The sequence below is a fragment of the Centroberyx gerrardi genome, chromosome 8, assembly GCF_048128805.1.
Source record: "Centroberyx gerrardi isolate f3 chromosome 8, fCenGer3.hap1.cur.20231027, whole genome shotgun sequence".
Classification (NCBI taxonomy): domain Eukaryota; kingdom Metazoa; phylum Chordata; class Actinopteri; order Beryciformes; family Berycidae; genus Centroberyx; species Centroberyx gerrardi.
In genome coordinates, this window is record NC_136004.1 from 16,989,099 (window position 1) to 17,016,957 (window position 27,859).

The window sequence follows — 27,859 nt, forward strand, 5'->3', positions numbered from 1 at the left end:
TGAAATAAGGCCTCTGAAATTTTATTGATTGCTTATATGTCATATAAAACCTGCCCTGTAGGGTTCAATTGATATCGATTTTTGAATTGTGATAGTGATATTCTTGGATTGAAGCGGTCAATATTTTGTTATATTTATATTTAATGTCTTTAAATATGATCATTTTCATGCCAAAAACATCCCAAAATTACAAAGTATCCCACCAAATTTTATTCTTGTCAGGGTAAAAAAAGAGGAAAAGCCTCTGAAACGGCATTTAGACCACAGGATACTAAAACTCTCCATTTAAACCCAAGATAATCATAATAACAGAAACATATTCAGGCGTTCATATGTGGAATCTAATTAAAGTATCACATTAGAACCAATTCAGGTTCAGACAAACTGCTTCATATCTTTCATATCCACTATATCAGAGGTGGATGATGTAGTGGATATATAGTCCACCTTAATATAAGGCAAATATTGGCCTGATATCTCTGCAAACTGATTGATGTGTCTTACCCCGCTGCCCTGTGTATCACCATTGTCCTACAGCAGTGTGTACTTTGTGGTCGCTACAGTGGAGGTTCTTGTTTTACCTCTATTTGTTCAGGGAAGGGTTTTTCTCAATATCAGCAACACCTCGCTTAACATTTGTACATTTACACACCTTGACACCTGGGAGCTTCCCAGTACGACCGCAGTCTTCTGCTGTTGTTGGTGTTGGTCACTGAGAAACTCCCCTGGAGCGATGCCTTGCTCAAGAGGCGTCTCAGAGCGTTACTCATTCACTTTTCCTGGCACAGGACAGACCACTTTAGAGTTGATTGATTTCTGTCCTGGCCCGGACTGTAGTTCTGTCTCTGAATATCTCATAAACTACAAGACTTTAAGTTATGCAACACAAACAAAGACATAAAAATCACATCTGGGACCTTGTGAAGATTTTCAGAGTCCTGTCTTATCAGTGGAGACCAGACCCTTCCTGCCTCCTCCGTGCTGCAAAGGCCTGACTCAGATTCACTCACAGGAGCTTTTTCAGGCTCACCACATCACTGCTTTACCACAAATGCAAGCCATGCCATATACGCTGTGGTTGAGTGTAGATGGACCACCGAAACAGTCCGTCTTGTTGACCTCTAGTGTGGCAGCTGCACACACAAGATCATTTAAAGACGACATTTCATGGAAGGAATTAACTCTAGTATAGCACGCTGCACATCATTCACTGTAGAAAAGTGTCATTTGTCCAGATGACTAAACAAAAATCAACTGCAGCTACATGGTGATTCTAACACTTTGGATTAGGTTGGTTTGTTTGAAATAGTGTTTCAGATTAAGCCATTCCCATTAAGCAAAAATTAAAACGCTTCAGGCTGAATTTTGCAAAAATGGCACGGGTAATACTAAGATTTTTGCTGTTGTTTGCTTTTCTCCCTTTCTTTCTTATCATTTTGTGTGGGTTATGCCATATGGTGTTTCTTGGCTGCGAGTTCTCACATTCTCGTTGTCCAGTTGGTCATGTGCCACCAGACCTGGATCTGAGCCATGATCCACTGAATGGAGGACGTATGTGACAGAGATCAGTAGAATAATCTTCTGACACAAAGTTGGTTTGAAAGAGACCCCTTATTTGCCTTAGCTTTGATATGGATTCTCTCTCTCTCTCGCTCTCTCTCTCTCCCTCTCTCTCTCTCGCTCTCTCTCTCTCTGATTGTGCGCCTTCCTCTCTCTTCCTGTGTATCACACGTGTGCACGTCACACACAAATACACACCTGTGTTTGCTCAAGGAGAGAGAGAGAGAGAGAGAGAGAGAGAGAGAGAGAGAGAGAGAGAGAGAGAGAGAGAGAGAGAGAGAGAGAGAGAGAGAGAGAGAGAGAGAGAGAGAGAGAGAGAGAGAGAGAGAGAGAGAGAGAGAGAGAGAGAGAGAGAGAGAGAGAGAGAGAATTATAAACATGCAGGCCACAGAGAGCTGCGCCATTCATTTACTTTTCTCTATCACTCACTTTTTTTTAACGCTGGCTGCTTACTCAGGATAAGGTTTCAGGCAGCAATCAGTATGATAATTCACCAGTCTTGGGGCAGCCTCTCTCTATGTTTTCTGCTTACAGTAATAGAGATTTTTTTTTTGGATTCCAGTTAGCATATTGATAGAGAGCATGAATACAGATTAGATATCAATTAGAGCCAAGTGCACAGATGTATGACACTGCACTGCAGGCACCGGCAGCAGGGAAACCCTCTGTTGTTATTGTTGTCATAGATACTGATACAGATTATTACACAGAGGCCAATATATACTGTTTTTGACCTCGTTAATTGAATATATGCATGATCAGGTTTGGTTTGAATGAGATGGGATTACCTGTGTCCAGAGAAATGCAATACTACAAAAATGAGAACTTTGATGCACACTATGGCCTATAATGGTCTGTGCTCAAGTAATAACATGGGGATTTATTGTTATATATGATGATCAAACTGCATTAAAATATACAAACTGTCATCACTTTGAAGGTTAAAGTTGCCTCCACATTGTTTTATTCAGTCTCATCAGATATAAACTCACAACTCTTAAGATAATGGAAAAATGACCACCATCCATTATTCAATTATAATTCAAATTATAGAAATATAATTCAAATATATAGTTACAATTCATAATTCTGATTCAAGTATATAGTTCTGTGTGGGTGGCTTAAATTACATAACTGTGATGATTTTTCTTTTTCTCTTCTTTTTTTTCATTCATTGGCCAGTGACCACAGAGATGATGAATAATGGAGGATGGATGTTAATGGATGGGGTATTCTCTCTGGCTCTTATTTCTTGGCTCTGCTGTTGCAGGAGTTAATTGGAATACTCTGAAGATCTTTTATCACTCTAGCCAATCCCTCCAGGCTGTAGTTGTGGGTTAGAGGAGCTTCAGCAGGCACTGCTGCTGTAACAGAGAGGTAGAATGATTCTTGTCGGGGAAAACACAGTTATTTTACCTTTAAATTCTTTCTATTGGAAACTCTGTACTGTACATTTGTGGTGGCAGTGTCAAAGTAAATCTGGCTACTCTTGATGTTTAATTTTAGATAGATTTATGCTTTGATGATATTAAATTAATCACAGGACTCTGTGCCTGGATAATCCTTTAGATGACGAAGGTACAGTACGCCTGGATATTATTAGTTACTGTAGTCAGCAAGCTGCAGTCGCCTCTGTTTATTTCGGAGGTGAATGAGTGTTGTTGACGCATCTTAGGCGGAAGTGATACACTGTGTGACACATGCTGTCTCCATAGAAACCTGCAGGTTGTCTGGTAAGACACCTCGCCGTATAAATTCCACAGTGGCTTGATCTGGAGATCTGGAGTCCAGACTGATGAGAAAATACAGCCAATAAAACTCAAGGAGGAGTCTGTGTCCTCCAGTTCGCAAATCAATCAACCTTACCTATGTTTTATTATGTGGAGGATCCTGTCATGTGCACTCAGAAAGAGACCTAGTGCATTAATAGCAACTCCCCTGCATTTTGTGTGTACTTGAGTGTGTATATATATATGTGTGTGTGTGTGTGTGTGTGTGTGTGTGTGTATGTATGCAGGCTTTACCAGTATGATCATGAGCAGCCTGGGTATGCATCAGATCAGACATTGTTTCTGTTGTGTTGGCAGTATGAATCATTTCTGTTGATGCTGAAGATAACAATGCTACTGATGCGAATAGGGCAAATCTGCATAATGACTGCTTTCTAATTAGTGAACAGTTTTTTTATGTAAATGTTTCAAGGGGACACAGTTCTGCACATTTGTTTTCTGAGTGTTTTGTCAACCTCTCTTTCGAGAGTGAGAGATTAACAAATGTGGATGAATCAATTTTAGGTTTCATCTTGCATCAGCGCTCAGTGGGCAGATATTTCTCAGTACATCGAAGAAAAAACAAGTTGTTTATGTCAAACAATGAAATCTGAAATCTCCATTATCTGTGTTACTGCCAGTGTGTGTGTGTGTCACGGTGTTTTATGTATGGAAATGAACCCTATATGCACTTGTGTGTGTGTGTGTGTGTGTGTGTGTGTGTGTGATCTATCAATTTAAGACTTGCTGGCATTATGATCCAAGCACACAGAGCACGTAACACCTATAAAGCTTTTTCAGCAGTCCATGAAGTTGAGCCCAAGAGGAATTTCTCACCTGAAAATAAAGGTTAATGTTCCAAAACGTATATATGGAGTGAGCTGTAAATATCAACCGATGAAAAGTTATATTGTTGGCCAGTCGACTGCTTCATGACCAGTGAGCTCGCTCACAATGAAGAGATTTGCTCACGAAACCGAAGGATTGTCTCGTTGAATCAGAGCATGGACAGGAAGACGAGAGGCACACTGGAAGAAAAGTCAAGACGGGGCAATGGGAACCTCGACCAGTGGAGCGAACAGCTGTGTATGTGTGTGTGTGTCAGTGAGTGTGTCTGTCAGTGAGTGTGTGTCTGTGTGTGTAACTGATTGTCTGGGGAAGAGAGAAAAAGACAAGAAATGCAATTGGTGGCCATAGGTTTGATCTCACTGAGAGGCACTTCAAAATGTCAGTCAGGGTTCTGAGTGTTTCAGGTTCCTGCCGCTAATATCCAATGCCTAATAGAAGTGTATGACTGTGTGTGTGTGTGTGTGTGTTCTTGGTATGTGTATCTGAGCCGGAGCATGTGCAGATGTGTATTTCTGTAGAAGGTGGACTGGGCTGCTCTTTTCTGTAGGCAGTGTAATATCTCCGCTGTGGACAGACTCATTACAACAGGAAATTACAGCTATCTGTGTGGCTGCGTCCGGAGCTTGATGTTATATTCCCCATGCAGATTACAGAGCGGTGCCCACACACCGACATGTCTCCATAGCCACGGGGGGATTGATTTATCAGTCATCCTAACTATAGGTCTGTAGTCGCTCTCCATCCTTGCGGTCAGATCAGCGAGGAGAAGAGCGCTGACGACAAAACCAAGAGTTCCTAATGAGCGTTGCCTTGTGAACAAACGCAGCCGCCTGCCTCCGGTTTGTTTTTTTCCAGAAGTTGGGCGTGCGTGAGTAGGATTTCATCAGCATTTGACGTAACAGAATCAATTGCTCCCTTTGAGCGCGATAAGCCATTCAGAAAGGGGGTCTCTGAGGGATGAACGAACCCCCCCTCCCCCCCCTTTACCCATCCACCTCCACCTCCATTTCCCAGTAGAGGTACTTGGGATGAGAGCTGGTGACTCATCCTTCAACTTAACATGCACTCTTCCCACTCACGACCACCTCACTGTCTTTCTTCCCCTAAACTTTTCTCTGTACCCCCGTGCCCCTTCTCCCTCTGTTAACGTCATTAAGAGCCCTGGCTGCACCTTTTGTCCTTTTACACAAGATATTCATTTGTTTTATAAAGGCTTAGGTCTTAATTCTTTTTGGAAATATGTTTTACCGCTCACTCAAACTCTCACCAACACACCCTAACGCATTGTTTGTATGCCAGTTGTAGCATATTAATGGATGAGTCATCCGGCATCTGCCATGTCATTCACAGGTGAAGCAGATTATGGAGGAAGCTGTCACCAGGAAATTTGTTCATGAAGACAGCAGCCATATCGTCTCCTTTTGTGGTAAGTAAGCAAACACAATACAATTTAAAACATGCAATTTTTGCTCTTTTATAACCTCTTTTGAGTTGGAACAAATCTGCATCCCAGAATAGAGCTTGATTTTCTTTTTTTATTGGAAATCACAGTTGACGTACCTCAAGGCCTATGAATCATCTCATTTGCATTTTAGTGTTTTACCTACCTTTCATTTCATGCTGATCTTATACATTTCGTGGTATGACAATGACTATGAAATTTTGCTATCTTTACCTTTAGCTACTCACTTTGGCTTTATGTTACTGTCTTTAATTCATTACCTTATGCTGCTGTCTGTACTTATCTGTCGTGACGTGATTTCGGATGAAGTTCAACTGATAATATCTTTGTGTTTTAAGTTGAAAATGTAGTTCGGCATTAGGTTGTTTGCATTGTGTTGATCTTGGTCCAATAACAAGCTGTGGAATATATGTGCAACTTAACCTCTTCAGTGATAAGGGGGGGAGTTTATCTCAAACAGTGGGATCTTAGCTGCTACTGTAATAATGAAGAGGCACAACATCCCTATCCAAGTGTAAAATCAGTGTGTAATAATAAAGGCCACTTAAAGGCTAGTATTTCACCAAATGTTTTTCTTTGTGCCTCCAAATGGTGCTGATGGAGCGCAGTAGGGTTTGTGTGAAAAGCACACTGCCCACATACAGGTACCAGCAGGCAGTCACACTAGTCAGATGTCTGGCTCAGTGGCGCTCTACATACCGGTCTGCGGCTGTAATCAGTAATGAGATATGTTTGGGGATTTCAGTGTTGTTAACGTGACTCTCAAAGTTTTCAGCCTGCAGAGAATTTGAGATTTTTATTACTTGGAAGCACTGTGTGCAGAGAAAGACTGTTCTTTACTGACATAATGTTTAATCCCCATGATGATTATGACTTTCTAAGATTTAATGGTGCTAACCTCAGTGTAATAACTGTTATGGTTAATGTTGCGCGATTTCATATAGTCAAGCACCCGAGTCCCCGAGGCGACCCAAATCATGTTTAGAGTTGGTTTGATAAAAACAAGCCACTTGAATAAATCTAGGAAAAATCTTGTTATTGCATAAAAATGTGAAAATCTGTGAGACATTTCCTTGATACAGAATTAAGTAGCTCATTACCATGTAGAGTCGTGCTGGTGAATCAACCGTCTACAGTGCAGTGGGCATCTAACCGCTGGCATATACTGTATGTATGAGAAACTATGGCATATAATGACTGTCTGCACTACTAGATCTCTATAGGCCTATCTGCTCTATATGGTTTAATTTCATACTGGCTCGGATACAGTACATTGCACTGACTTGATGTGGAGGTGGGTGACACCTCTAATATAGCACCATTCTATCAACTAATGAGAAATTAAAGCTAAAATCTGTATTACTGTAAATCACACATCCACCAATAGTAGTCAGACCAACAGTTAAGATAGTCGCAACACACACCCACACACACACACACACACACACACACACACACACGTGTGTTGTGTATTAGAACAAAGTACTAGAGAGAGACCATTACCTCTAACAGGGATGAAGGACAAATACTAAAATCACAGTGACCCATAGCTTTTTTCTTTCATAAAACCACAATTTCACAAGCATATGAGCTTGATACGGTCAAAAGAAAAATATAGTGAAGATATAAGTGAAAATGGAGTGAAAGGTTCAGATTCAGCATCTGGGTCAAGGCACAGAGGAGGAAGATTGAAATGATTCCCCAATTTTTTACTGGAATAAATACTAAATTCCCTGCAAAATCAGTTTCAGGGGCCATAAAAACGTGTTTTGTTGGACCAGCACAGTGGATTTTCATACTGTTGAGAGAGGAGGAAAGTAAATGATGTTAGACACAAGCCAACTACTCATTGATCAGTTTTAGAGTTTTAATTTTCCATTAATGGAGTGGATGGCAAAAATAAAACTGAGATAGGAACTGAGATAGGGAGATAAATAGCAGTGTGCTCTTGGAGGGTTATGAAATGAATTTGTCATATAGCATTGATTTTTATTATGGTATGTTGTAAATTCTACTTTTTTCTTTTATGTTGCTCAAAGTTGCAGTGTTGCCATGCTATGGAGGCATTGTATGTCCTGTATGTGTTTCCATTAGCGCTTTCATGTTGGTGTCATCAGTTTTGCTGGCCTGCGGTACGGACATCATCCATTGTCCCATCCTTATAGCCTGTAAATGTGAGGTTTTAACAGCTGCTGGTCAACTGAGTGCACCCCCCCCCTACTACCACAACACAACACAGCACAGCAGACATGTAGCAGTTCAGGAAGACCTTCTCCACTCACTATTTTTCAGCCAGCGCTCTCCTCCTGTGATCTTTGTTGTGGCTCTTATTGGTTCACTGTCTGCCTCAGCGCTTGTCTGTTGAGAGATCACAGTGTGGAGGATGGGCGCAGAGCAGAGGCGTGGCTCGGCCAGCTCACCAGGGAGTAATTAGCCTCTACCATCATGGCTGCTTTTATGAGTTGCCAAGGCAGAATCTAAATGGCAACCGAAGCTTACGCTGTCTGACGAATGTGCGTCAAAACGGCATTGTTGATTTGAGCTTTGGAATCATGAAAAGTAATTCAACCAAGCTAAAAATTAGCCTTGTAAATGTGAAGTTTGGTGTTCAGAGTTAATATTATTGATGAATTGAAAAGACGACATTTAATCTTAAAGTAAGGTTTGGTTAGCAACTGTCCATTAAATTTTTAATTCTTAATTTTTCAGATGATGATTTGTGAACACCAGCAGTATAGAAACTGATGGAGCAGAAATGTGTTCATGTGTGTTAATTGCTGTGATGCCAGCTCACACTGATGTACCGACGGTCCATAGTGTGCTTGGCCGTGTTTAGACCCTGTTTTGGAGCCTGTGGATGAGGGCTGCTCTGAATGAAGTATCGGTCAGGTCTGTGTCACTGACAACTCAGACACCAAGAGTCTCTTAATGCGCTCAGTTGCCACAGATACAGGCTGATTAGAGGCAATTTACTCTGGTGGCTGTTATTACCTTTTTACCAAGAGTGACTGGAGAGAGGACCGGTCTTACTTAGACACTCATTTCCTGTGTAGCACATTTAACAGCTATTCATGATTGCTGTTGTGGAAAATTGTGTGGATAAAGCATTTATCTCTGAAAATGTACAGAAAATGTTGACATTAAGATAATTACCGCCCTCATATGTGTAATACGCTATGTGATCCTGACCCGTCTGTTACACTGTGCTCTTTATGTTTTTATTAATTTGTGACCTACAGTGATAAAGAGATTTCCCAAGTGTGGGGTAAACAAAGTATTAATACTAACGCTGCCACTGATGGCACTAACGCTGTAAAGGTTTGAGCTTCTGCTGTGGCTACCCGTATTTAAAAGGTCTGCACCCGCTGCACTGTGAGACTCTTTTGCCATCTGAGTCTAGTTAGCACAAATGATGAGAGAGTAAGGAGGGTGCGCTATATAGGGCGACCTTTTAATGTTATGCTTTGTTCTGACATTTAGCTTCTTGCTCTCATAATGACAAGGAAAAAACACAGAGTGGCACATAGAGATAAGAGGCGAAAACGCAGGAAGAGAGAAAGAAGAAAAGATCAACAGAGATATGGAGAGGATGTTGAGGACACGTTTCAGAATAGTCTCCAAAATACAAAAACGTGAAATTTTCCAAGCTGACGGCTCTGAAGACGTTTTTGTTTTGGAAGTGAAAAGTAAAACCCTGTTAACAAGGTGATAATGGTAGCGAGCGACAGAGTGACGTAGAGACTCAGAGAGAGTGGAAAACTGACTCAGACAGACGCACAGAGAGACAGGATGGGGGAAGGAGAGGAGCCGTATCTGAAGGAGGGAGAGATGTTGATGCTGATGAATCGCAGCCCCTCCTTCCTCTCCTCTCTCCCAGAGCTGGATCGCTCCATCAACATGGGTTTCCATGACAACCCCAGCCTTCCCCCTGACCCCATGTGAACAGAGCCACAGGATTAGTCCTGAAAGAGAACTCAAATGTCAACACAGCTCAAGGCGCTGCCACGTAGGCCTTAGATAGAAGAGGGGTGTCTGCTTTTCTGTACAGTAGAGTGATTGTGCAAGCGTGTCATCGCGTCATTTATGTTGTTACTAGTGTGTGCGCTGCGGCTTATTGGATAAGCTCTTAGCTTATGCAAAGATGATTATGTCAAGGCATAAATGAATAAAAAACAAATTGGCTTATTTCAGACAATTCTCAATGCAGCCTGAAGAGAAAGTCTCATACTATGGAGTATCCTTTACCTCAGGGGGAAAAAGTGAGAACAAAGCAATTTTCCTAAAATGTAAAAGATCTATAAAAAAAAAAGAAAAATCCAAAATGTAGAAGAATGACTTGATGATATAGCTAAAATGTAAATCTGCCAGAGTTATATATTCTCTCAGAGGAGTAATGTTCTCTCAGTTTGACTTATTCCCATGCTATGTAAGCAAGTCTACATGGTGTGATATATAGGATAACACTTCATTATCAGTTGCCACAATTGTTTTTGAGCCATGTGCAAAACAGATTCCAGGTGACCGAAAGTTGTTGTAACACCCGGAAGTGTAGATTTGACAGTTAAAAAAAACTGCTTCAAACTACTAAAATGTGCAAGGCCTAAGTTCTCTATAAGGCTGTTCCTTTCTCTTCATGGTTTGGTTATTTGCTGTCATGTTAATTTCTTGTGTTCATTCATTATTGTTGCACTGTACTGGTATATCATTGAAGTTCACTTTGTTAAAGTGTGTTTGCGTGTTTCCAACCATGTGTGTCTCCACACAGCTGCAGTGGAGGCATGTGTTCTGCACGGGCTGAAGCGGCGAGCCGCAGGCTTTCTGCGTAGCAACAAGATAGCGGCGCTCTTCATGAAGGTGGGGAAGAGCTTCGCCCCGGCCGAGGAGCTGTGCAGGAAGGCCCAGGAGCTGGAGCAGATCATCGAGACCAAGTGAGACACACCGCTTCCACATACGCACATTGCAGCTCGTTCTCACACATCAAAGCTCACATCAAAGGCTCCAAGCAACAGTATTGAAAACAAATGCTTGTTCTCTTACTTGAAGGGCTATTTTTTATTTTAAAAGGCTTCAAAATAATCCATATTTATTAGCTGTAATGAATCATGAATCACTGATGTCAGGTTCATGTAGATGCAGTTTTGCTTGTTAGCAAGGGGGTGCAGGGGAAAGACCTGCATGCAATAGAAAGTTAAGTAGGGTGCTGTCCTCGCTGTGATGGACTGGTGTCTAAGCACATTTTTAACAGATGCATTATTTGAAAAATAGCTGGAGGGGGTGCTTTAAAATCCCACACATTGGGTGTAAGAATTTGTTCTTAATTGACTTGCCTTTATAAATAAAGGTCAAATTAATAAAAAAAAGTGTTCATAATGTCAATAGGACCTTTTTAAATATGTTATACTTACTCTGTTTAAACTTCCTATATGTTTTAACTCTTGCCCTCTCCTGCTGCAGACGAACCCAAAGCTTGCAAAGTCAAGACAGCCTGCGGAAGTTGCCGAGACTGCCGAGCCTCGCCCCACAGGCGGTTAAGAACTTGTGGATCCGCACGGCGCTGTTTGAGAAGGTCCTGGACAAGATCGTCCTTTACCTGGTGGAGAACAGCAGGTGAGTTGAGAAGGTGAAGAATGACATGGCTATGACTGTTCACGTCAGAAGGAACTCCGTGTTGACTCAGTTTCTGTTACATGTTTGTGTTCCAGTAAATTCTACGAGAAAGAGGCCGTTCTAATGGACCCTGTGGATGGGCCGATCCTTGCCTCCTTGTTAGGTAATTATCTGTGACACTGTAAGCATTTGTATCAGTACGATGTGGAGATAAAAAAAAGTTTTATTTTGCAATATGTTAGACTGGTCCTGACTTGTTTTTAGACAGGACACACATTTCTTTGATCAATTAATCATCAAAGCCAAATATTCCACATCAAGGTAGATAGGAAACCACCTCAAAAACTTTGCTGCAGGATTTTCACTCTGATCTTCTAACATCATGTTTGGGCTTATCCCAGTAGAGTATCAATTTAGCTTCAGTTGGAAAATCGTACACAAATATGTAAGATCATGGTGGAAGTCTAACATTTAATTGTTCTCACAGCAGTTCCTAGGACACACTGATGTTGAAAAGTTAGCTGATACTGGACGTTGGTTGACACAATCTTGCAGTGTGCATCTGCCCCCTGTAATTGTGCATCTTCATTGTGGCAGTTGGACCTTGTGCACTGGAGTACACCAAGATGAAGACAGCTGATCATTTCTGGACGGACCCCTCGGCTGATGAGCTGGTGCAGCGACATCGCATCCATGGTGGCCACTGCAGACAGGACTCTCCCACCAAGAGGCCCGCTCTGTGTGTAAGTAGCAGTAATGATGAGTAAGATGTGGCCATGCAGAATAACACAGTAATAAACCCCTTTTATTTATCTCACCTGCCTGCAGTATGTAGTATTCTGATACACTAGCAGGCGAACAGAGTGTCAGTGGTGAGATTGATCATGGAAGCTCCCCTCTTAGATCCTCTCTCACCCAGTTAGAGGACCTGCTAAGATCAGTGCATTAACTGAAGCACAGTGTGTCCCGAGGGAAAGGACAGAGTGTATCTGAAACCCTCACACCAGTTCACTTGTCAAGTTATCAGTGACCCAGTGCAGGTCAGGATATCTTGCAGTGCACAGCACTATTTACAGTGGAGTGGTGCTTTTTGAAGCGCTGAATATTTGCACGCCCAAGGGAAAGCATAATGGTCTGTGGCATCAGAAACAGGGTAGGAATGGCTTCAGTACACATTTCGATTATCTCGAATGAATGAAATCTTTATCTTATGTTATGCCATTTGAAGCAGAGGATTTGGCCAAGGAAACGGCTATACTCTTGTATCATTGTTGCTTGACCTATCGGCTGCCTTTGACACGGTTAACCACCAAATCCTCCTCTCCACACTCGCTGAGCTTGGCTTCTCAGGATCTGCTCTCCGCTGGTTTGAGTCCTACCTCTCAGGGAGATCCTTTAGAGTGTTTTGGAGAGGGGAAGTGTCTAAATCCCACTGCTTGTCCACAGGGGTACCTCAAGGGTCAGTGCTTGGACCCCTTCTCTTTTCAATATACACCACCTCACTTGGTGCAGTCATCCACTCACATGGCTTCTCATGCCATTCATATGCCGACGATACCCAGCTCCTCCTATCATTCCCGCCAGACGACCCCACAGTCTCGGCACGGATATCGGCATGCCTCGCCGATATCTCGGCATGGATGAAGGAACGCCACCTTCAGCTTAACCTATCAAAGACTGAGCTCTTTGTCATCCCAGCCAGTCCCTCTGTACAACAACAGATCAGTATCCAGCTCGAATCAGCTCAGCTCAGTCCCAAGTCTGCCAGAAACTTGGGTGTCATGATTGATGACCAACTAACCTTTAAGGAGCATGTGGCTTCTGTTGCTCGGTCATGCCGATTTGCCCTGTACAACATCAGGAAGATCAGACCCTACCTGTCTGAGCATGCAGCACAACTCCTAGTACAACCTGGCACTTGTAATATCACGCCTTGACTACTGCAACTCCTTACTGGCAGGGATCCCGGCATGTACGCTCAAACCTCTGCAGATGATCCAGACCGCGGCGGCACGTCTCGTCTTCAACCAGCCCAAAAGAGCACATGTCACTCCGCTGTTCATATCCCTCCACTGGCTCCCAGTTGCTGCCCGCATCAAGTTCAAGTCCTTGATGCTCGCCTACAAAGCAGCAACCAAAACGGCTCCGACCTACCTGAACTCCCTCATTCAGGTCTACGCTCCCTCCCGCTCACTACGCTCTGCCAAGGAACGGCGCCTGGTGCTGCCACCACAACAAGGCCCTAAGTCTCTAGCCAGACTCTTCTTCTGTGGTTCCTCGGTGGTGGAACCGAGGAACCAAAGAGTTACCAAACTCCATTAAATCCGCAGAGTCCCTCTCAATCTTTAAGAAAAGGCTAAAGACCCAGCTCTTTAGTGAACACCTTCTCACCTGATGGACTGCGTAATCCAAAAAAAAAAAAAATCTTTATCTGCCTCTATGCACTCTATGCATTACCTCGTAGCACTTATGTCCTGTTGGACCAGAACTTAGCTTTATGGCACTTACTCTCGTTGTTCTCTCTCGACTAGATCCTTGCTTGTGTTGTATTAAAATCTCATATGTACGTCGCTTTGGATAAAAGCATCTGCCAAATGGGAAATTGTAATTGTAATTCTAATCATTTGACTGGCCTGCTGTAATTCATTCTGCAAAGATAGTCATCAATTTAGCATGTTATAGACGCAAACATGGTGTGTGAACAACATGGAAGAATACATGGTAATGGTAAATATGGCAACAGGATTGGAGCTCATTTAGTGTGTGTTCCCAGATCCAGAAGAGGCACTCCAGCAGCAGCATGGACGAGCGCCCCTCCCCCTCCCCCTCAGCTCGTGACTATGTGGAGTCACTGCATCAGAACAACAGGGCGACCCTCCTGTTCGGCAAAAACAATGTGCTCGTACAACCGGTAACAGTCTACTTCCTCTCATCTCTACGCTTTACAGCTAATGATAGTTGAAGAATGACACTCCCTAGAAAGAACATTAGCATTTAAGATGAAGTTTCTGACCCAAAACACAAGATGGAGAAAGTAAGGACAGTGTATCTACAGTTTCTTCTCCCTTCACAACACAGAGAATATAAACTGTGAGGTAATGATGATGCATTCGCTAATGACTATTGATTAACTATTAACTAACTAAGGAAACATGAAGGGGTACAGCATGTCAGAGTAAAGATGTCACACTTTGACATATACCACCAAAAGGTCCAGAATTTATATGAGTGGCCTTGGCTAGCTTTCATGCAAATCTGTTAATGTAAGCAGCTCAAAGGAGGTGAAGAATAATTTTGAGTGATGATTTGGAGAGGTTGAATGAAATCCACTTCTGTTCATTTTGTGATTATTAGAATTATGTGCTGCCATTTAACCATTTGAATAAGAGGGGATTCAGTTTCTCCATATCACAGGCGATTCTGTAGTAATGCCACAGCACAATATTACCATCAAAATCAGAGGAATATTTCAAGCAAGTTAAAAAAAAATGAAAACTGGATTTGTAGCTGTAGCTGGATTTGTAACATATGATTCATGCAGAGCATCTTCTGAACTGGAACGTTCATGAGTAAGCTGTAGCACAGCAGAGGATGTACTTTCAGCTCTAATTCTGGGCCTGCATTGCATTGCAGTACAGAATAGTACAAAGCCATCATTGTGCAGGTGAAAGCAAACGGTTGGTTATACCTGGTTAAAGCTGCCTCAATCACAATCAGGAATACCATCTAACAAAGCTTTCTCAATAGTCAAATCAGTAGCAAGTTCAGGATGGCTTACAAAATCATAGAAGACCTCATTCACTCTTATTCTGATTTTCTCTAATGTTGTATTTCTAAAAATCTATTAGCAGCCCTCAGTACAAATGAGTCAAAACAAGTCTTAGAAATCATTTGTCCCATAATCCATCAGCCTGCTGTAAAAGAGAAATGCAACGACTTGTGGTGTGTGTTAAGATGTGGGAAATCTCCTAATCTTTTTACCAGTATACTTTTTTTCTGGTGATTGTTATTTTTCTGTTTCTGCACATATAGCATCCTCCTGTGTGTGAATACAATGCTAATGCTACACAATGCTCTGTATTTCTGTTTTGTCTTTTAGTCACACTGTAAAAGCAATCTATTTTAATCCAATTCAGAAGTATCCCCAGTTTTTGCATCTAATGAAAACAGCTGTCCTCCTGGTTGTTTCAGAGGGACGACATGGAGGCCATCCCAGGTTACCTCTCTCTGCACCAGACAGCAGACATCATGACCCTGAAGTGGACGCCCAATCAACTCATGAATGGCTCTGTTGGAGACTTGGACTATGAGCGCAGGTGCAGAACTACCCAGCTGCAATAGGATTATGTTGGTTGTGTCTGTCGACAAAGCCTGGGCTTGATAGTATTAGTAATCCTTCCATATATGTACTTGATATGCGACTAGTGCATATTAATCCATACCAAACACAGGTTTACAGTGTCTTTGAAATCCTCAAGTCTGCTGGTATTAACGTGTTTCAACAAAGACATGGAGACACCGTGCGCTATGTTTTTTTTTGTTGCTCCTCTCTGCTGTTTGTGTAACACATGAGTATTACTGAATAATGCAGTGTGTTTGTGTGTGTGACTCAGGCTCTCTGTATCCTGGAGTAAATGCTGCTGCTATGATGAGGCTTATTTTCAGCACACCAGCAGCCACCAGATGGCTTATTGACTGAGACACTGTCAAGCATCACTCAAACTAACAAACCATATTATGTTGCTGTGCGTGTGCATGGTTTCTCTCACCAAAAATAGATTGCTCCATTAGGCAACGTGTCTGCTTATCTACGGGTACACACTTGACTATTTTCCTGATTAACCATAAAATTAGTGTTCCTTCAGATTTTGTCTCACACAAATAAGATGCACACATTCCCTATGGATTTGTTGTTGTTGTTGTTGCAGTGTTACTTGTTGTTCCTCTCAATGTGGCAAGGCGAGTCTGGATTGTTATCTCCCTGACTGTGTATTTGATTGGATCTTTTTCAGTGTGTACTGGGACTATGCCATGACCATCCGTCTGGAGGAGATTGTTTACTTGCACTGTCATCAACAGGGTGGGTCCAGGCTCCAGGCATAACTCCGGCTTCCATAAATGTTTAGTCTTTAAACTTTAAACCTGTATACCATTCTGTAACTCAAGTGAACAATAACCAGTGCTGGATCGTATGCAGCGAGATTTATTTGTCACTACCATTTGCTTTCTCAGTCTGCACTCAACTTTAATTCATTGCTATGTTTGATATTACGATGTTTACTATTTATTATCGCTGTCTGTGGCTGCGCAGCTGTCCAATAAAATGTCATCATGAATCATTTAAAGCAGAACTCATCTCGACTTCATCCCGTATGTTGTCCTCCTCTAGTGGACAGCGGGGGAACGGTGGTGCTGGTGAGTCAGGACGGGATCCAGAGGCCTCCGCTCCGCTTCCCTAAAGGAGGCCACTTGCTCCAGTTCCTGTCCTGCCTGGAGAACGGCCTCCTTCCCCACGGCCAGCTGGACCCTCCGCTCTGGTCCCAGAGGGGAAAGGTCAGCACGGGGGGTCATTCTCTGGCATCAGTCCCAGAACACAAATTACTTGTAGTGGGCATTCTTCCAGTGGAAACAATATAGTACTAAAATGCTTTGGAGCAAATCAGCCTGACCTGTTCAATAAAATCAATAAGAGAGACATTTGAATTTGGAAATAGCAGGCTGTGACCTCTGATGCATTTTGCTTGTTTGCATCAACGGTTGGAGTGATACTGACGAAAGTATGTCTGTTCCCTCATCGTGATGTTTCCACCGCCGTACAATACGTGTCCCTTTGTGTGAATGGATGTCTTTGTTAGACTGTGAATAGCATTCACAGTATCTGCAGGACAAACTGAATAATGAAAACCCACCCACGCATGTTCAGCCACTATTAAGAGGCTTCAGCATGCAAACACCCAGCCTCTTAAAATCACATGGATGGCTTAGCATTGCTTTGGTGCTTTAGTGACTCTTGCTGGCATTAGTTTAATAACAATTATTTTCTCATGGCAGGGCAAGGTGTTCCCTAAGCTGCGGAAGAGGGTTCCTCAGGGATCTGGATCCTCAGACTCGGTCTCAGATAAAGAGGAGGATGAGGCCACAGATTACGTCTTCCGCATCCTCTTCCCGAACAGCCAATCAGAGTTCGGTGAGAGATGTTTCCCCTCCAGTGAACCATGTCAACACTACAGTGTCTGTGCAGCTGTTAATGTGCAGCACCCATTGGCCTCGCCCAAGTGTTGCCTTTTCATGAAAATGTTGCTCGTTGTTCGTTACAGTGACTGTAACCCACCCTCCCCGTCTGACTTCCTCCTTGTCCCTTCAACCGAGAGGAGCAGGGGCGCTGGTTGTCCCCAAGCGGTCCTGCAGCTGTCCTGAAGAATCCCCCTCACTCTCAGGAAGCAGCTGTAACACTGTCACACCTCGGCTTGTCTGTCCATCTGTCAGCTTGTCTCGCTTTAATTCCCTGCATTTAATATCCTCCTGGCCGACCTCTGTGCCTCTGGCAAAGTTTATTGATGTTTCCTGTTATTAAAGGCCCGCCCGCCCCCTGCAGCCCCCCATGTCCCACCTTTTTTACTGCATTACAATGCAATAACCTTTTAACAGGCGATGGTGGACAACTGGTTGAAGGAATATGGCTGCTGAACTGAGAAAGGCTCTTGATCGCTTGATCTCTCTTGTTTTGGGCTAAACATCGGTGTAATGTTAAAAAGAAGCAAGATCGTTGAGTTGTTCACCAATTCCAGATTGCGCAAATGTTTTTGTTTATGTGCTTTATCTTTTCTCTAACAGAAATCCAGTGCAAACAAATTGTACTCTGAAGTGCTACCAACAGATCACAATTGATCAGTGTAATTCTGCTTATGCACGTTTCCAGCTGTGTTCAAATCATCTAAGTGCAAATTCAATTGTTCTTGAGCGCTTGAACAGCCTAATACTTTAAGCGCAATGTGCTGATGACAGTGACGGTGTGTGTGTGTGTGCGTGTGTGTGTGTATGCATGTGCATGTATGCCACAGTGAATCCTCCAGACTTGATGGACCAGGGAGCTACGATGTGGCACCCGACGCTCAGGAAGTCCTCCTGCTCCTCCTGCTCCCAGGGGAGCCTCTCTGACGGGATGCCACTCAAAGGGTGCAACCATGAGCGGTGAGAGATAAACACGCCCCTGGCTACACTCAGTTAACATTTGGTTGCTACTTTTGCTGGCATTGTATAGTGAGACGGGAACTGTTTGCCTGAGGTTGCGGAGCCACAGCCGCTCAGCAGACACCCGTCCCCCAGCGCCCATCAGGAGTTCTAAACACTGCAGAGGAGACTGGGACGATAAAAGGACGCAAGAAACTAGCAATTACCCCGAAGACAGTCATGTGACATTTACATAACTGAGAGAAGAATGTGTTGGGGAAAATGAGATGATAAGCAAGGCAAATTAATTGGTTGAAGACTATGCATAAAGGCGAGCCGGTGGGCTAGCAGCACCACAGGTAGTCATTTGAATATTAAAAGGTTGGGGCCCCTGAAACACATTAGATATCTCACAGTTTCAGGACAGTATGAATACCTCACGTGGCAGACTTCACGAGGCTCCTGCAAGAAAACAGCACAGACATAATAGTTGCATAATAATGTCAAAGTGTCTGCGTCTACACAAGCAAAGAGGAACGTGCTGTATCTCCCTGCAGGGCTCCTTTGAAGATGCTGTGCGACAACATGAAGTATCAGATCATCTCTCGGGCGTTCTACGGCTGTATGTGACTGCAAATCCCCTATTCTTTGCCTGTTATTTATTGTGTGCATTGAAATGCCTCGAATATTTTATCTATTCTCATTCAAAATCACTGTGAAAATATGATTGATTGACAACTTACACTACCAGTCAAAAGTTTGGACACAGCTGATAGAATGTACTATGTTTTTCATTATCTTAAAGCCATTTTGATCTAAAGGCTTATGCTTAAATGCTTGAAATTTGTTTCTTAGACAAATATAAATAGTGAAGCTGATTCCTGTGTATGAATTTCTTTCCAAAGCCTTCGCCTTTCCATCAAGGCAAAGGGTGGCTTCTTTAAAGAATCTAAAATATAAGATAGTTTTGATTTAACACTTTTTTGGTCACTGTATAATTCCATTTGTGTTATTTCATTGTTTTGATCTCTTTACTCTTATTCTAAAAATGTGGAAAACAATAAAAATAAAGAAAAATGTGGTGTGTCCAAACCTTTGACTGGTAGTGTACTATTAGATGAATATCTTCATTTTAACTATAATTAGATTCTGCAGAGGCACTGAATAATGACTTGTATTGTCATGTAGGGCTGGCATACTGCCGTCACCTGTCCACTGTCCGCACACACCTCTCAGCTCTGGTCAATCACACCATTGTGGAGCCAGACGTGCCGCGTGACGCCTACAGAGGGCTCACCACCGAGGTGTGGCAGACGTTCCTCCAGGACTGCAGCGTAAGCATCACTGCTCCTCACTCGACACGTCATTGTCACACCACTGCAACACACACTGAAAATTAACTCCTGATGATATACTGACCACACACACAGACTATACAAGCCTGCATGTCCATCCCCACTCTATCTCTCTCTCTCTCTCTCTCGCTCTGTTGCTCTTCTCTCTCATCCATATTTATCCCCTCTAATCATGTGGCTCACTCCATTAGTCACACAACAATATGCATGAAGCATAACTAATGTCCTGTCAATCTTAAAATCCTAATTTAGAATGTATTTGGTCCCGTAAATATTAGTTATATTATCCTGAAGTCATGAAGAGTTCGACTTGAACATGAAAAAAGGTCAGTTCAAAAAAGGGGCAGTTTGGAAATAGAAAATGATTATTTCATACCCCATTTTTCTCTGAATACCGGTCTGTTTCTTTTTCAGCATTACATCACATTTTTCAGTATCTGCCAGATAGTATCTGTCTTGTTTCAGTAGCTTGGAAATCTATTTGAAAATATTTACCAATATACAGGATGTGATGTTAAAATCCCTTGTGCCATAATCCAGGTTGAGCGTTCATACAGAAGCCCAATTCATATGTCAAAAGAATGATGTACTAATCCACCAGTGGTGACTTAGAAGACATCAGGCTACACTGTTATAATTCTACAGGACCATCAGACAGGCAGCGCCATTCACCAGCCACCTAATCTCAATGTTACAGGGTTGAATGTGTGTGTGTGTGTGTGGGTGTCAGTGGGGTTATCAAGTTGGCACCTTCAGCCTTCACTGGGAGCACTGTAGCTTTCCAACTCCGCTGCCCTTTTCTTTTCCTAGGCCTCATCTACCCCGTCCTCCCATGGCACTGTGAGCTTCACAAAATCCACAATCCACTGGGCTTCAGACCTCAACACAAAGTCTGGCCTTAAGTTAGTCTTCAGTATTTCCTAAAGGATTATCAGCTCTTTCCTCCAAATCCATTAGCCAATCTCTGCCCACCCTTAGTTGGCCTATAATATGCCTGCCCCGACTTTACTCCTACTCTTTTCTCCCTCACAGACGAAACCAGCTTTAATATCTGCCTTCCTATCAGTTGACAGATTAATTACTGATCATTTGCTCTGAATTGCCTCTGCTAGACCCTTCAGCACTTGGTTATGTTGCCATGTGCATCGTCCTTGCGATAGACTCGATTTACATCCTGACAAAATAGATAAATAGATAAATAGTATAAGAGTAGCTGTGCCTGAACAGGAGGCCTTCACCTACCAATTAACTGAGACTCATCTGTTAGACTAGCTCATAGGTAATCGCTTTCACATACAAAATTGTACAAAACCACACCAATCAGACACCATGGGACTCTCAAGCCATTTCCTAAGATAAGAGTTGGCCTCTCTACCTTTGATGTAGGTATCTCATATACTGTCAAGGGCCACATTAGCCCAAGCTGCAGCCACTGCTTTAACTTTTGTCTTTTAAAGCATTTATAGTGAAGGTTTTGACAGGCCTCTCTAGTGCTGTTGGAATTGCTTCCTTATCTATGTAGAACCTTTTGTTTTGGTCCTTGGCCAGGGTGCGATTGCTGGGGGTGGGTGGGGACACGCTTTCCCCCACTCTCTGGCATGTTTTATTCTGTCAGTGAATTAAATACATGCATTATAAAAAGAAAAGGAGGTCCGTCATAACGCTAATTTTCTAGTTTTGCTAAAAGGACGGTACGTGAGAAATGTTTTTTCCTTTCGTCAGCATTGCTGCTGTCCACAAACACACACTGACTAGCACACAGCTGGCATCACCTGGGCCAGACGCATAAAACTGTGTAGATTCAAGCCAAAGCAGCTACTGCATCGTTACGTACAGCCATTACGTGCACCGCTATATATTGTGAGCCATAATGGCCTGATTGATCACACCAGTAGGTCTAATTTATTATCTTATGTGCGTTATTCCTATTCCTACATTACTGTACGATATGGTGACAATATGGAAACCTATTAACTTCACTAGAATAGAAATCAGGTTTGCAAAAAAAGGATGTTAACACACACATCTATAAATATTTAACTCTGTTGAGACCTAGTAGGCTGCTATGGTGCGCTGAAAAGTTTAAGGCGCAAAATAAAATGTTATTATCTCTTTGATATTATCCTTCTCTTTGCCACATAGCTATATCACACTCACTTCAGCTGACTCAGAAAGTGTACACATGCTTGTGTGGAGGTACGCACATTCCCACGGCATTCTACACTATTCATACTCAGAATCTGTGTGTGTGTGTGTGTGTGTGTGTGTATCTCATATATGACATATATGGACATATACGGATAGGATTCTTTGGGGAACAATAATACGTGTATGATAGGGGTTTGCACTTACACATTTCATATTATATATATTATATAAAATATATCATACAATATATTTTCACACCTCCATGTGTAAAATATCACCCGGCAAAAATGCATTCCCCCCTCTGGTTTTTTTTAGAATTCGCACCCTGTCCTCGACTTACTTCACTGAACTTTCATCCTAGTCCAATTTAGACTATCATTCAGCCCTCCCTGTAGCCTTTTCCCATCTACCACCCACTTTGATGCCCTAATTATTACCTCCATCGTCATAGTGAAAGCTAGAGGGGAAATTGTGCCATGATGCCTATCTCCACATGCTGCCATGCTGTAGTAAACCCTGTTGTTGTGAAGCAGATCTGATTATCTTGAATATGTAGAGTGGAAAAAATGGCTTTTTAATCCAATGAATGAAAATCTAAAGAAAGTAAGTAGTGGGGTGTTTCAGCACCATACTACAATTATAGATATATTCACCCACTGAGTCAACCAATAGAAATTTAAAACAGAAGATAGTTTTATTCGCCAGAGCATGTCATGGTAGAACCGCTGCTTTTATCTAATGGTGAATTTTCTTTTTCAATATGTAATTTCAATACAACACTAAGGCGCACTAGCAAGGATCGTATCTGTGAACAGCTGATCTCATTAAGGCTGCCTTTTCTACTTCCTCTTCTTGATTAGGATTATCTTAAACATTTCCTGTTGTGTGTGTGTATATGTGCTCTTTAACGTGTGTATTTTATAATATGCCATACTGTGTTTGATGTCTCTCTGCAGGCCTACGAGGAGCAGGAGCTGCTGCGTCTGGTCTACTTTGGTGGTGTGGAGCCCTCGCTGCGTAAGGAGGTGTGGCCTTTCCTCCTGGGCCATTACCAGTTTGGAATGTCTGAAGTGGAGAGGAAGGAGGTTTGTCATTTACTACTAATTCTGGCTTTGCTCTCAAAGCATTATCCACAGAATAGCTGACCCCTGACCCTTGACCCCTGAACACTAACCCCTCGCCACCAGGTGGACGAACAGGTCAGAGCGTGCTATCAGCAGACCATGCGTGAGTGGCTTGGCTGTGAGGAGATCGTCCGCCAGCGGGAGAAGGAGCAGCACGCTGCAGCGTTAGCCAAGTGTTCCTCCGGGGCCAGCGTGGACAGCAGCACCCAGAAGATGATCCATCACGACTCCACTGTCAGCAACGAGGTGACACACAGTAACACTCATACACACAAAGTTATAGAGCCACTGTGCACACTGTAATGTTCAGTCACATTGTAATCTGACACTGTGGAGAGGAGACAGTTGTTTTTGTATGTGCTATTTATTTCGTTTTTGCATTGAGCCGTTGATATGGATAATTTAACTAGAACCAGAAGACTTTTTGCATGTAATGTCTTGGTTTCATTGTCTTTGTTTCCCAATCCCAGTCCTCCCAGAGCTGCAGCTCAGACAGACAGAGTCTGGCTCGTCTACAGAGCGACTCCAGCAGCAGCACACAGGTATCACAGCCTCACCGCAGTACACACTGCACAGAATCTACACTTAGATTAGATGAGGTTCAATTTCAGTGTTTTTAATGTTCTTTGAAAACAAGTTTACAACACCTGAGTCTGTTACTCAGACAAATGCTGATCACATTTTTGAGACATTTTTTGAGACATTTTTCAGTGTATGTCCTAAGTAATATATGTAACGATCTCAACCTTTTTGAACCAATATTCCTCACCCTTGCATTCTCTCTCCTGCTAGTTCTTCACATCCTCCCATCCCTTCCCCTGGAGTAGCCTGCTTCCCTCTGGCTTGTTCTTTCAGGTGTTTGAGTCCGTGGAGGAGGTGGACCAGATCGAGACGGAGCCCAAGAACGAAGAGGCCAAACAGGTGCCTAAGATGCCCAACGGGGCGCTCCAGAATGGGACAAGCTCTCCTGACTCCGGCCATCCCTCCTCCCGCAACTTCTCTGTCACCTCTGGCCTGTCTGATGGCTCGCTCAGCACAGAGGACTGCCCCGCGCCTGACGCAACCGCCAGAGCCGCTGCTGCCCCTCCGGCACCGCAGAGCCCCATCAAACCTCCTCGGGACGCAGCGGGAGAGAGCTTAGGTCTGCAGGAGGAAATGGACAGCCAGGTCAAAGGTGGTGCACTAGTGAAGAAAGACAAAGAGGAGGAGGGGGAGAAAACACCTGAAGTGACCAAAAAGACAGAAGACACCAAGACTGAGGTGCTAGATGATAACACAGTCCAGCCAGTTGAAGAAGACGAGGTAAAGGCCAGCGAAGGCGTGAATCTGCCTAAAGCAAAAGACAGTGCTGTAGATTTACCAGTGGAGTCCAAAGCTGCTGTCAATCCTGAGGATGTTGAACAGAAGGCAGAAACAGAGGGGACCAAGGTTGAAGATGGAGAGCCGATTGCACCGGTAGACACTAAAGAAGTTAAAGCTTCAGAACAAGAGGTCAAATGTGAGACATCCAAATTAGAGTCAGGGAAAACAGAGAAAGAAGTGCCTCAAGAGGATAATGCAGTGGTATCGGCAGTGGCTGCAGAACCCAAAGGAGAACAGACGGATGTTGAACAAACTCTTAAAAAAGAGGTAGAAGTGGTGGGCAATGAGGAGACATCAAAGGTAGAGAAAACTGTAGAAACAAGTGTGGAAAAGCCAAAGGAAGAAAGTGAGGGAGAAGTTGAGAGACGTCAGGCAGAGATTTTGAAATTTGAGGAAACGGGAGAAACAAAGGCAAGTGAGACACCAAAAGAGGCTTTATTGGTGAAGGAGGATCAGATTAGCAAAGCAGAGGAGACAGTAGCAGCTGAAGGGAAGGAAGAAATATTAAAAGATCCCAGGGCTCCCGCAGTAGAGAAGAATCTCATTTTCTCAGCAGAAGCTCGGGTCTCGAGAGCGATGGAAGCCTTCTGCGGCTCGCAGAACGACGAGGCTCACGTCACGACTGAATCTGACGAGTCTCCCTCAGCCATAGAGATGGAGGAGATCCCCACAGCCAAAGTTTCCATGGTGCCTTGGAGCAGGAAGGGGCCTCGCGAAGCGTCCTCGTCCTCCGAGGACTCGGTCCCCCACCTGGAGCTCAGGACGGAGGAGGAGCAGGGGAAGCCCAGTCCAGAAGGCACCGAGTCCATCCTGTCCGAGGAGCCGGAGATGGAGAGCCTCTACCCTCATTTTGACTGTATGGCCGTGTCCGGAGAGACCAAGAATGAAGCCGCCTCTCCAGAGTCCGGCGGGGGCACCTACTCTGTAATGCACACCTTTTTTTAAGATTTCCAGTTGATTTATCCTCAAGTAATTCTACAGTATGATGAGTGTCTTGTGTTTTTTCTGTGTTGTAGCAAGAGCTTTTGGACATGTACACACTAAATCTGCACCGCATTGAGAAGGATGTTCAGCGTTGTGACAGGAACTACTGGTACTTCACTCCCGCCAACCTGGAGAAACTGCGCAACATCATGTGCAGGTAAGTGCTGACACCCTGTCACCAGGGAAGGAGTGACGGGTAAACCCATTTTTTTATTCACAGAATAGAGTTTACCCATCTTTTAAGGCTAACCTCAGTTTTTATTATATAAATTCATAGTGTACATCATAGTAAGTAGTATCAGTAACTGTTACTATCCCCATAGAAGTAGATGCTACGCATATGGGGATAGGGTCTTTTGAGGAAAACAAACATAATTGATATTTGTTTACACTGGTGGTTGTTTGCCTTATGATGATCACTGACTGGAAGTTTCTCTGCCTTTTAATAAGACTACATCACTTCCTATCACTGCTTATCTCTTGTTCCCAAAGGCAGAGAGTGATTACCAAATAAATGTTCCACTAATGACCTTTGATCAGTAATACATTTTCACCATACTGAGGATATGATGAGAAGCCTGATCATGTAAAAAGGAAAAGTAAAAATACATGAATTGCACTCCAAAAGTAGTGGTCTTGATCAATAATGAATTACTTTTTGAATTACTTTTTTCAATATTGAGCAAAAATGTAGAAATGCTTCTAAATATGGACAATGGTTTATGACTCAGTTATTTGCAGCTCAGATTGACAGATAAAAAAAATTGAGCGTGGATATATTCACATTCTCGGTTGTACTATTTGCAGCTATATCTGGCGGCACCTAGAAATCGGTTATGTACAGGGCATGTGTGATCTGCTGGCTCCACTTCTAGTCATCCTGGATGATGGTGAGTCAACACACGAGTCAGTTCTCACATTCACTCATCTTTGACACTTGGTATATTTTTACCATTGAGATTCGTGCTGATGGAACAGTAGAATAGACTTTGTCCACTTACTTTGTCCCTCCACCTTCCTCTCTCTGTTTTCTGCTCTTAGAGGCCATGGCCTTCAGCTGCTTCACTGAACTGATGAAGAGGATGAATCAAAACTTTCCCCATGGAGGAGCTATGGACACTCACTTTGCCAACATGCGCTCTCTCATCCAGGTAACACATGCACCTCTAAAGTCAAAGTCATTATAAATAAATCCTTTCAGTCCCCACAAACTCCCCACTTAACCTCATTTCTGTCTTTTCTCCCACAACCAATCTCATTATTTCTTCCCTCATGTCTCCCACAATATCCTTTCTCTGCAGATCCTGGATTCCGAGCTCTTTGAGCTGATGCACCAGAACGGGGACTACACCCACTTCTACTTCTGCTACCGCTGGTTCCTCTTAGACTTCAAGCGAGGTACAGTGGTGCTTACTGCAAAAGGGTTTGTGCCAATTAGAGGGATAGGAGATTCTGTCTTCACTAAGCCCTGCTTGTTGATAAAATGCCAAACCACTTGACAGCCTGCTAACAAGGCCTGCAGTTAATAAGGCTTGGGAGGGATATGGAGGTCAGCGGCATTTTGGAAAACCCTTCTCAGGAATTGCTGATGAAAAAATAGGCATGAATTGCTGTTGCATGGATGTAATGAATTGTGGGCATACTGAAGATTTAGCCATTGGCCATCTCAGTATATTCTCATTTTCTCTTCACCTGCTCACCCGGCTATCTCAGTATATCCCTTCTGTCTGATCCAGCTGACACCTGCTTCCTCTCTTATCTCTCTGACTGATAACTTCACACAAACTCGCCTCCCAACCGCGGCCTCAGTCAGTTGTGTGGGCTGACTCCTTTCCTCCTATTCCTTTGTGCTTTGTCCTCCAGAGCTGGTGTATGACGATGTGTTTGCAGTCTGGGAGACCATCTGGGCAGCCAAGTATGCCTCCTCCAGTCACTTTGTGCTCTTCATCGCCCTGGCACTGGTGGAGATCTACAGGGACATCATCCTGGAGAACAACATGGACTTCACTGACATCATTAAGTTCTTCAATGGTAACGAACCACATTGATTTTAATGCACTGGAATGTATTGCTTGACTGTGAAGAGAATGATGCTAAATCTTTAATTGCTATTAGTAATAAATTGATCAAAAACCCAGCTGGTAGCTAATAAAATAGGACATAACCCATGTTGAGTGCAAGATTCAGTAATGGTGGAGAAGATTATTAACCCAACCTTTTCCTTTATTATAGGAAGGGAAATTTGGGAAGTTTGGACTAGAGATTTTTTTTTAATATATTAATAAACTCATAACATTGAAGCAATTCTAAAGTTATTGAAAACATGAAATGTCCTTGTGTGCATTGTCTGTCCTGTAGAGTCTAATTTGCAGTTAAAATGCTTCTAATTGGATTTCTAACAATTGTGCATAATTATGTTTAATGCATCATATTTTGTCCATTATGCCATTTTGTGCACTGGTGATGGCA

The 27,859-nt window shown here is 43.1% G+C and overlaps 1 protein-coding gene across 1 annotated transcript in view; it reads left to right on the forward strand.

The window, feature by feature from the left end:
- Window positions 1-27,859, forward strand: part of sgsm1a (small G protein signaling modulator 1a) — a 31,003-nt gene that overhangs the window by 1,175 nt on the left and 1,969 nt on the right. The window contains exons 3-24 of the mRNA XM_078285099.1: window positions 5,529-5,604; window positions 10,406-10,568; window positions 11,095-11,247; window positions 11,343-11,410; window positions 11,845-11,990; window positions 14,021-14,158; window positions 15,439-15,563; window positions 16,260-16,327; window positions 16,637-16,800; window positions 17,299-17,434; window positions 18,309-18,438; window positions 18,975-19,039; window positions 19,606-19,751; window positions 22,877-23,005; window positions 23,108-23,290; window positions 23,515-23,586; window positions 23,900-25,330; window positions 25,423-25,547; window positions 26,198-26,280; window positions 26,432-26,541; window positions 26,692-26,788; window positions 27,254-27,421. Coding sequence (XP_078141225.1) covers window positions 5,529-5,604; window positions 10,406-10,568; window positions 11,095-11,247; window positions 11,343-11,410; window positions 11,845-11,990; window positions 14,021-14,158; window positions 15,439-15,563; window positions 16,260-16,327; window positions 16,637-16,800; window positions 17,299-17,434; window positions 18,309-18,438; window positions 18,975-19,039; window positions 19,606-19,751; window positions 22,877-23,005; window positions 23,108-23,290; window positions 23,515-23,586; window positions 23,900-25,330; window positions 25,423-25,547; window positions 26,198-26,280; window positions 26,432-26,541; window positions 26,692-26,788; window positions 27,254-27,421 — 3,976 coding nt within the window. The remainder of the gene's footprint in view (window positions 1-5,528; window positions 5,605-10,405; window positions 10,569-11,094; window positions 11,248-11,342; window positions 11,411-11,844; window positions 11,991-14,020; window positions 14,159-15,438; window positions 15,564-16,259; window positions 16,328-16,636; window positions 16,801-17,298; window positions 17,435-18,308; window positions 18,439-18,974; window positions 19,040-19,605; window positions 19,752-22,876; window positions 23,006-23,107; window positions 23,291-23,514; window positions 23,587-23,899; window positions 25,331-25,422; window positions 25,548-26,197; window positions 26,281-26,431; window positions 26,542-26,691; window positions 26,789-27,253; window positions 27,422-27,859) is intronic.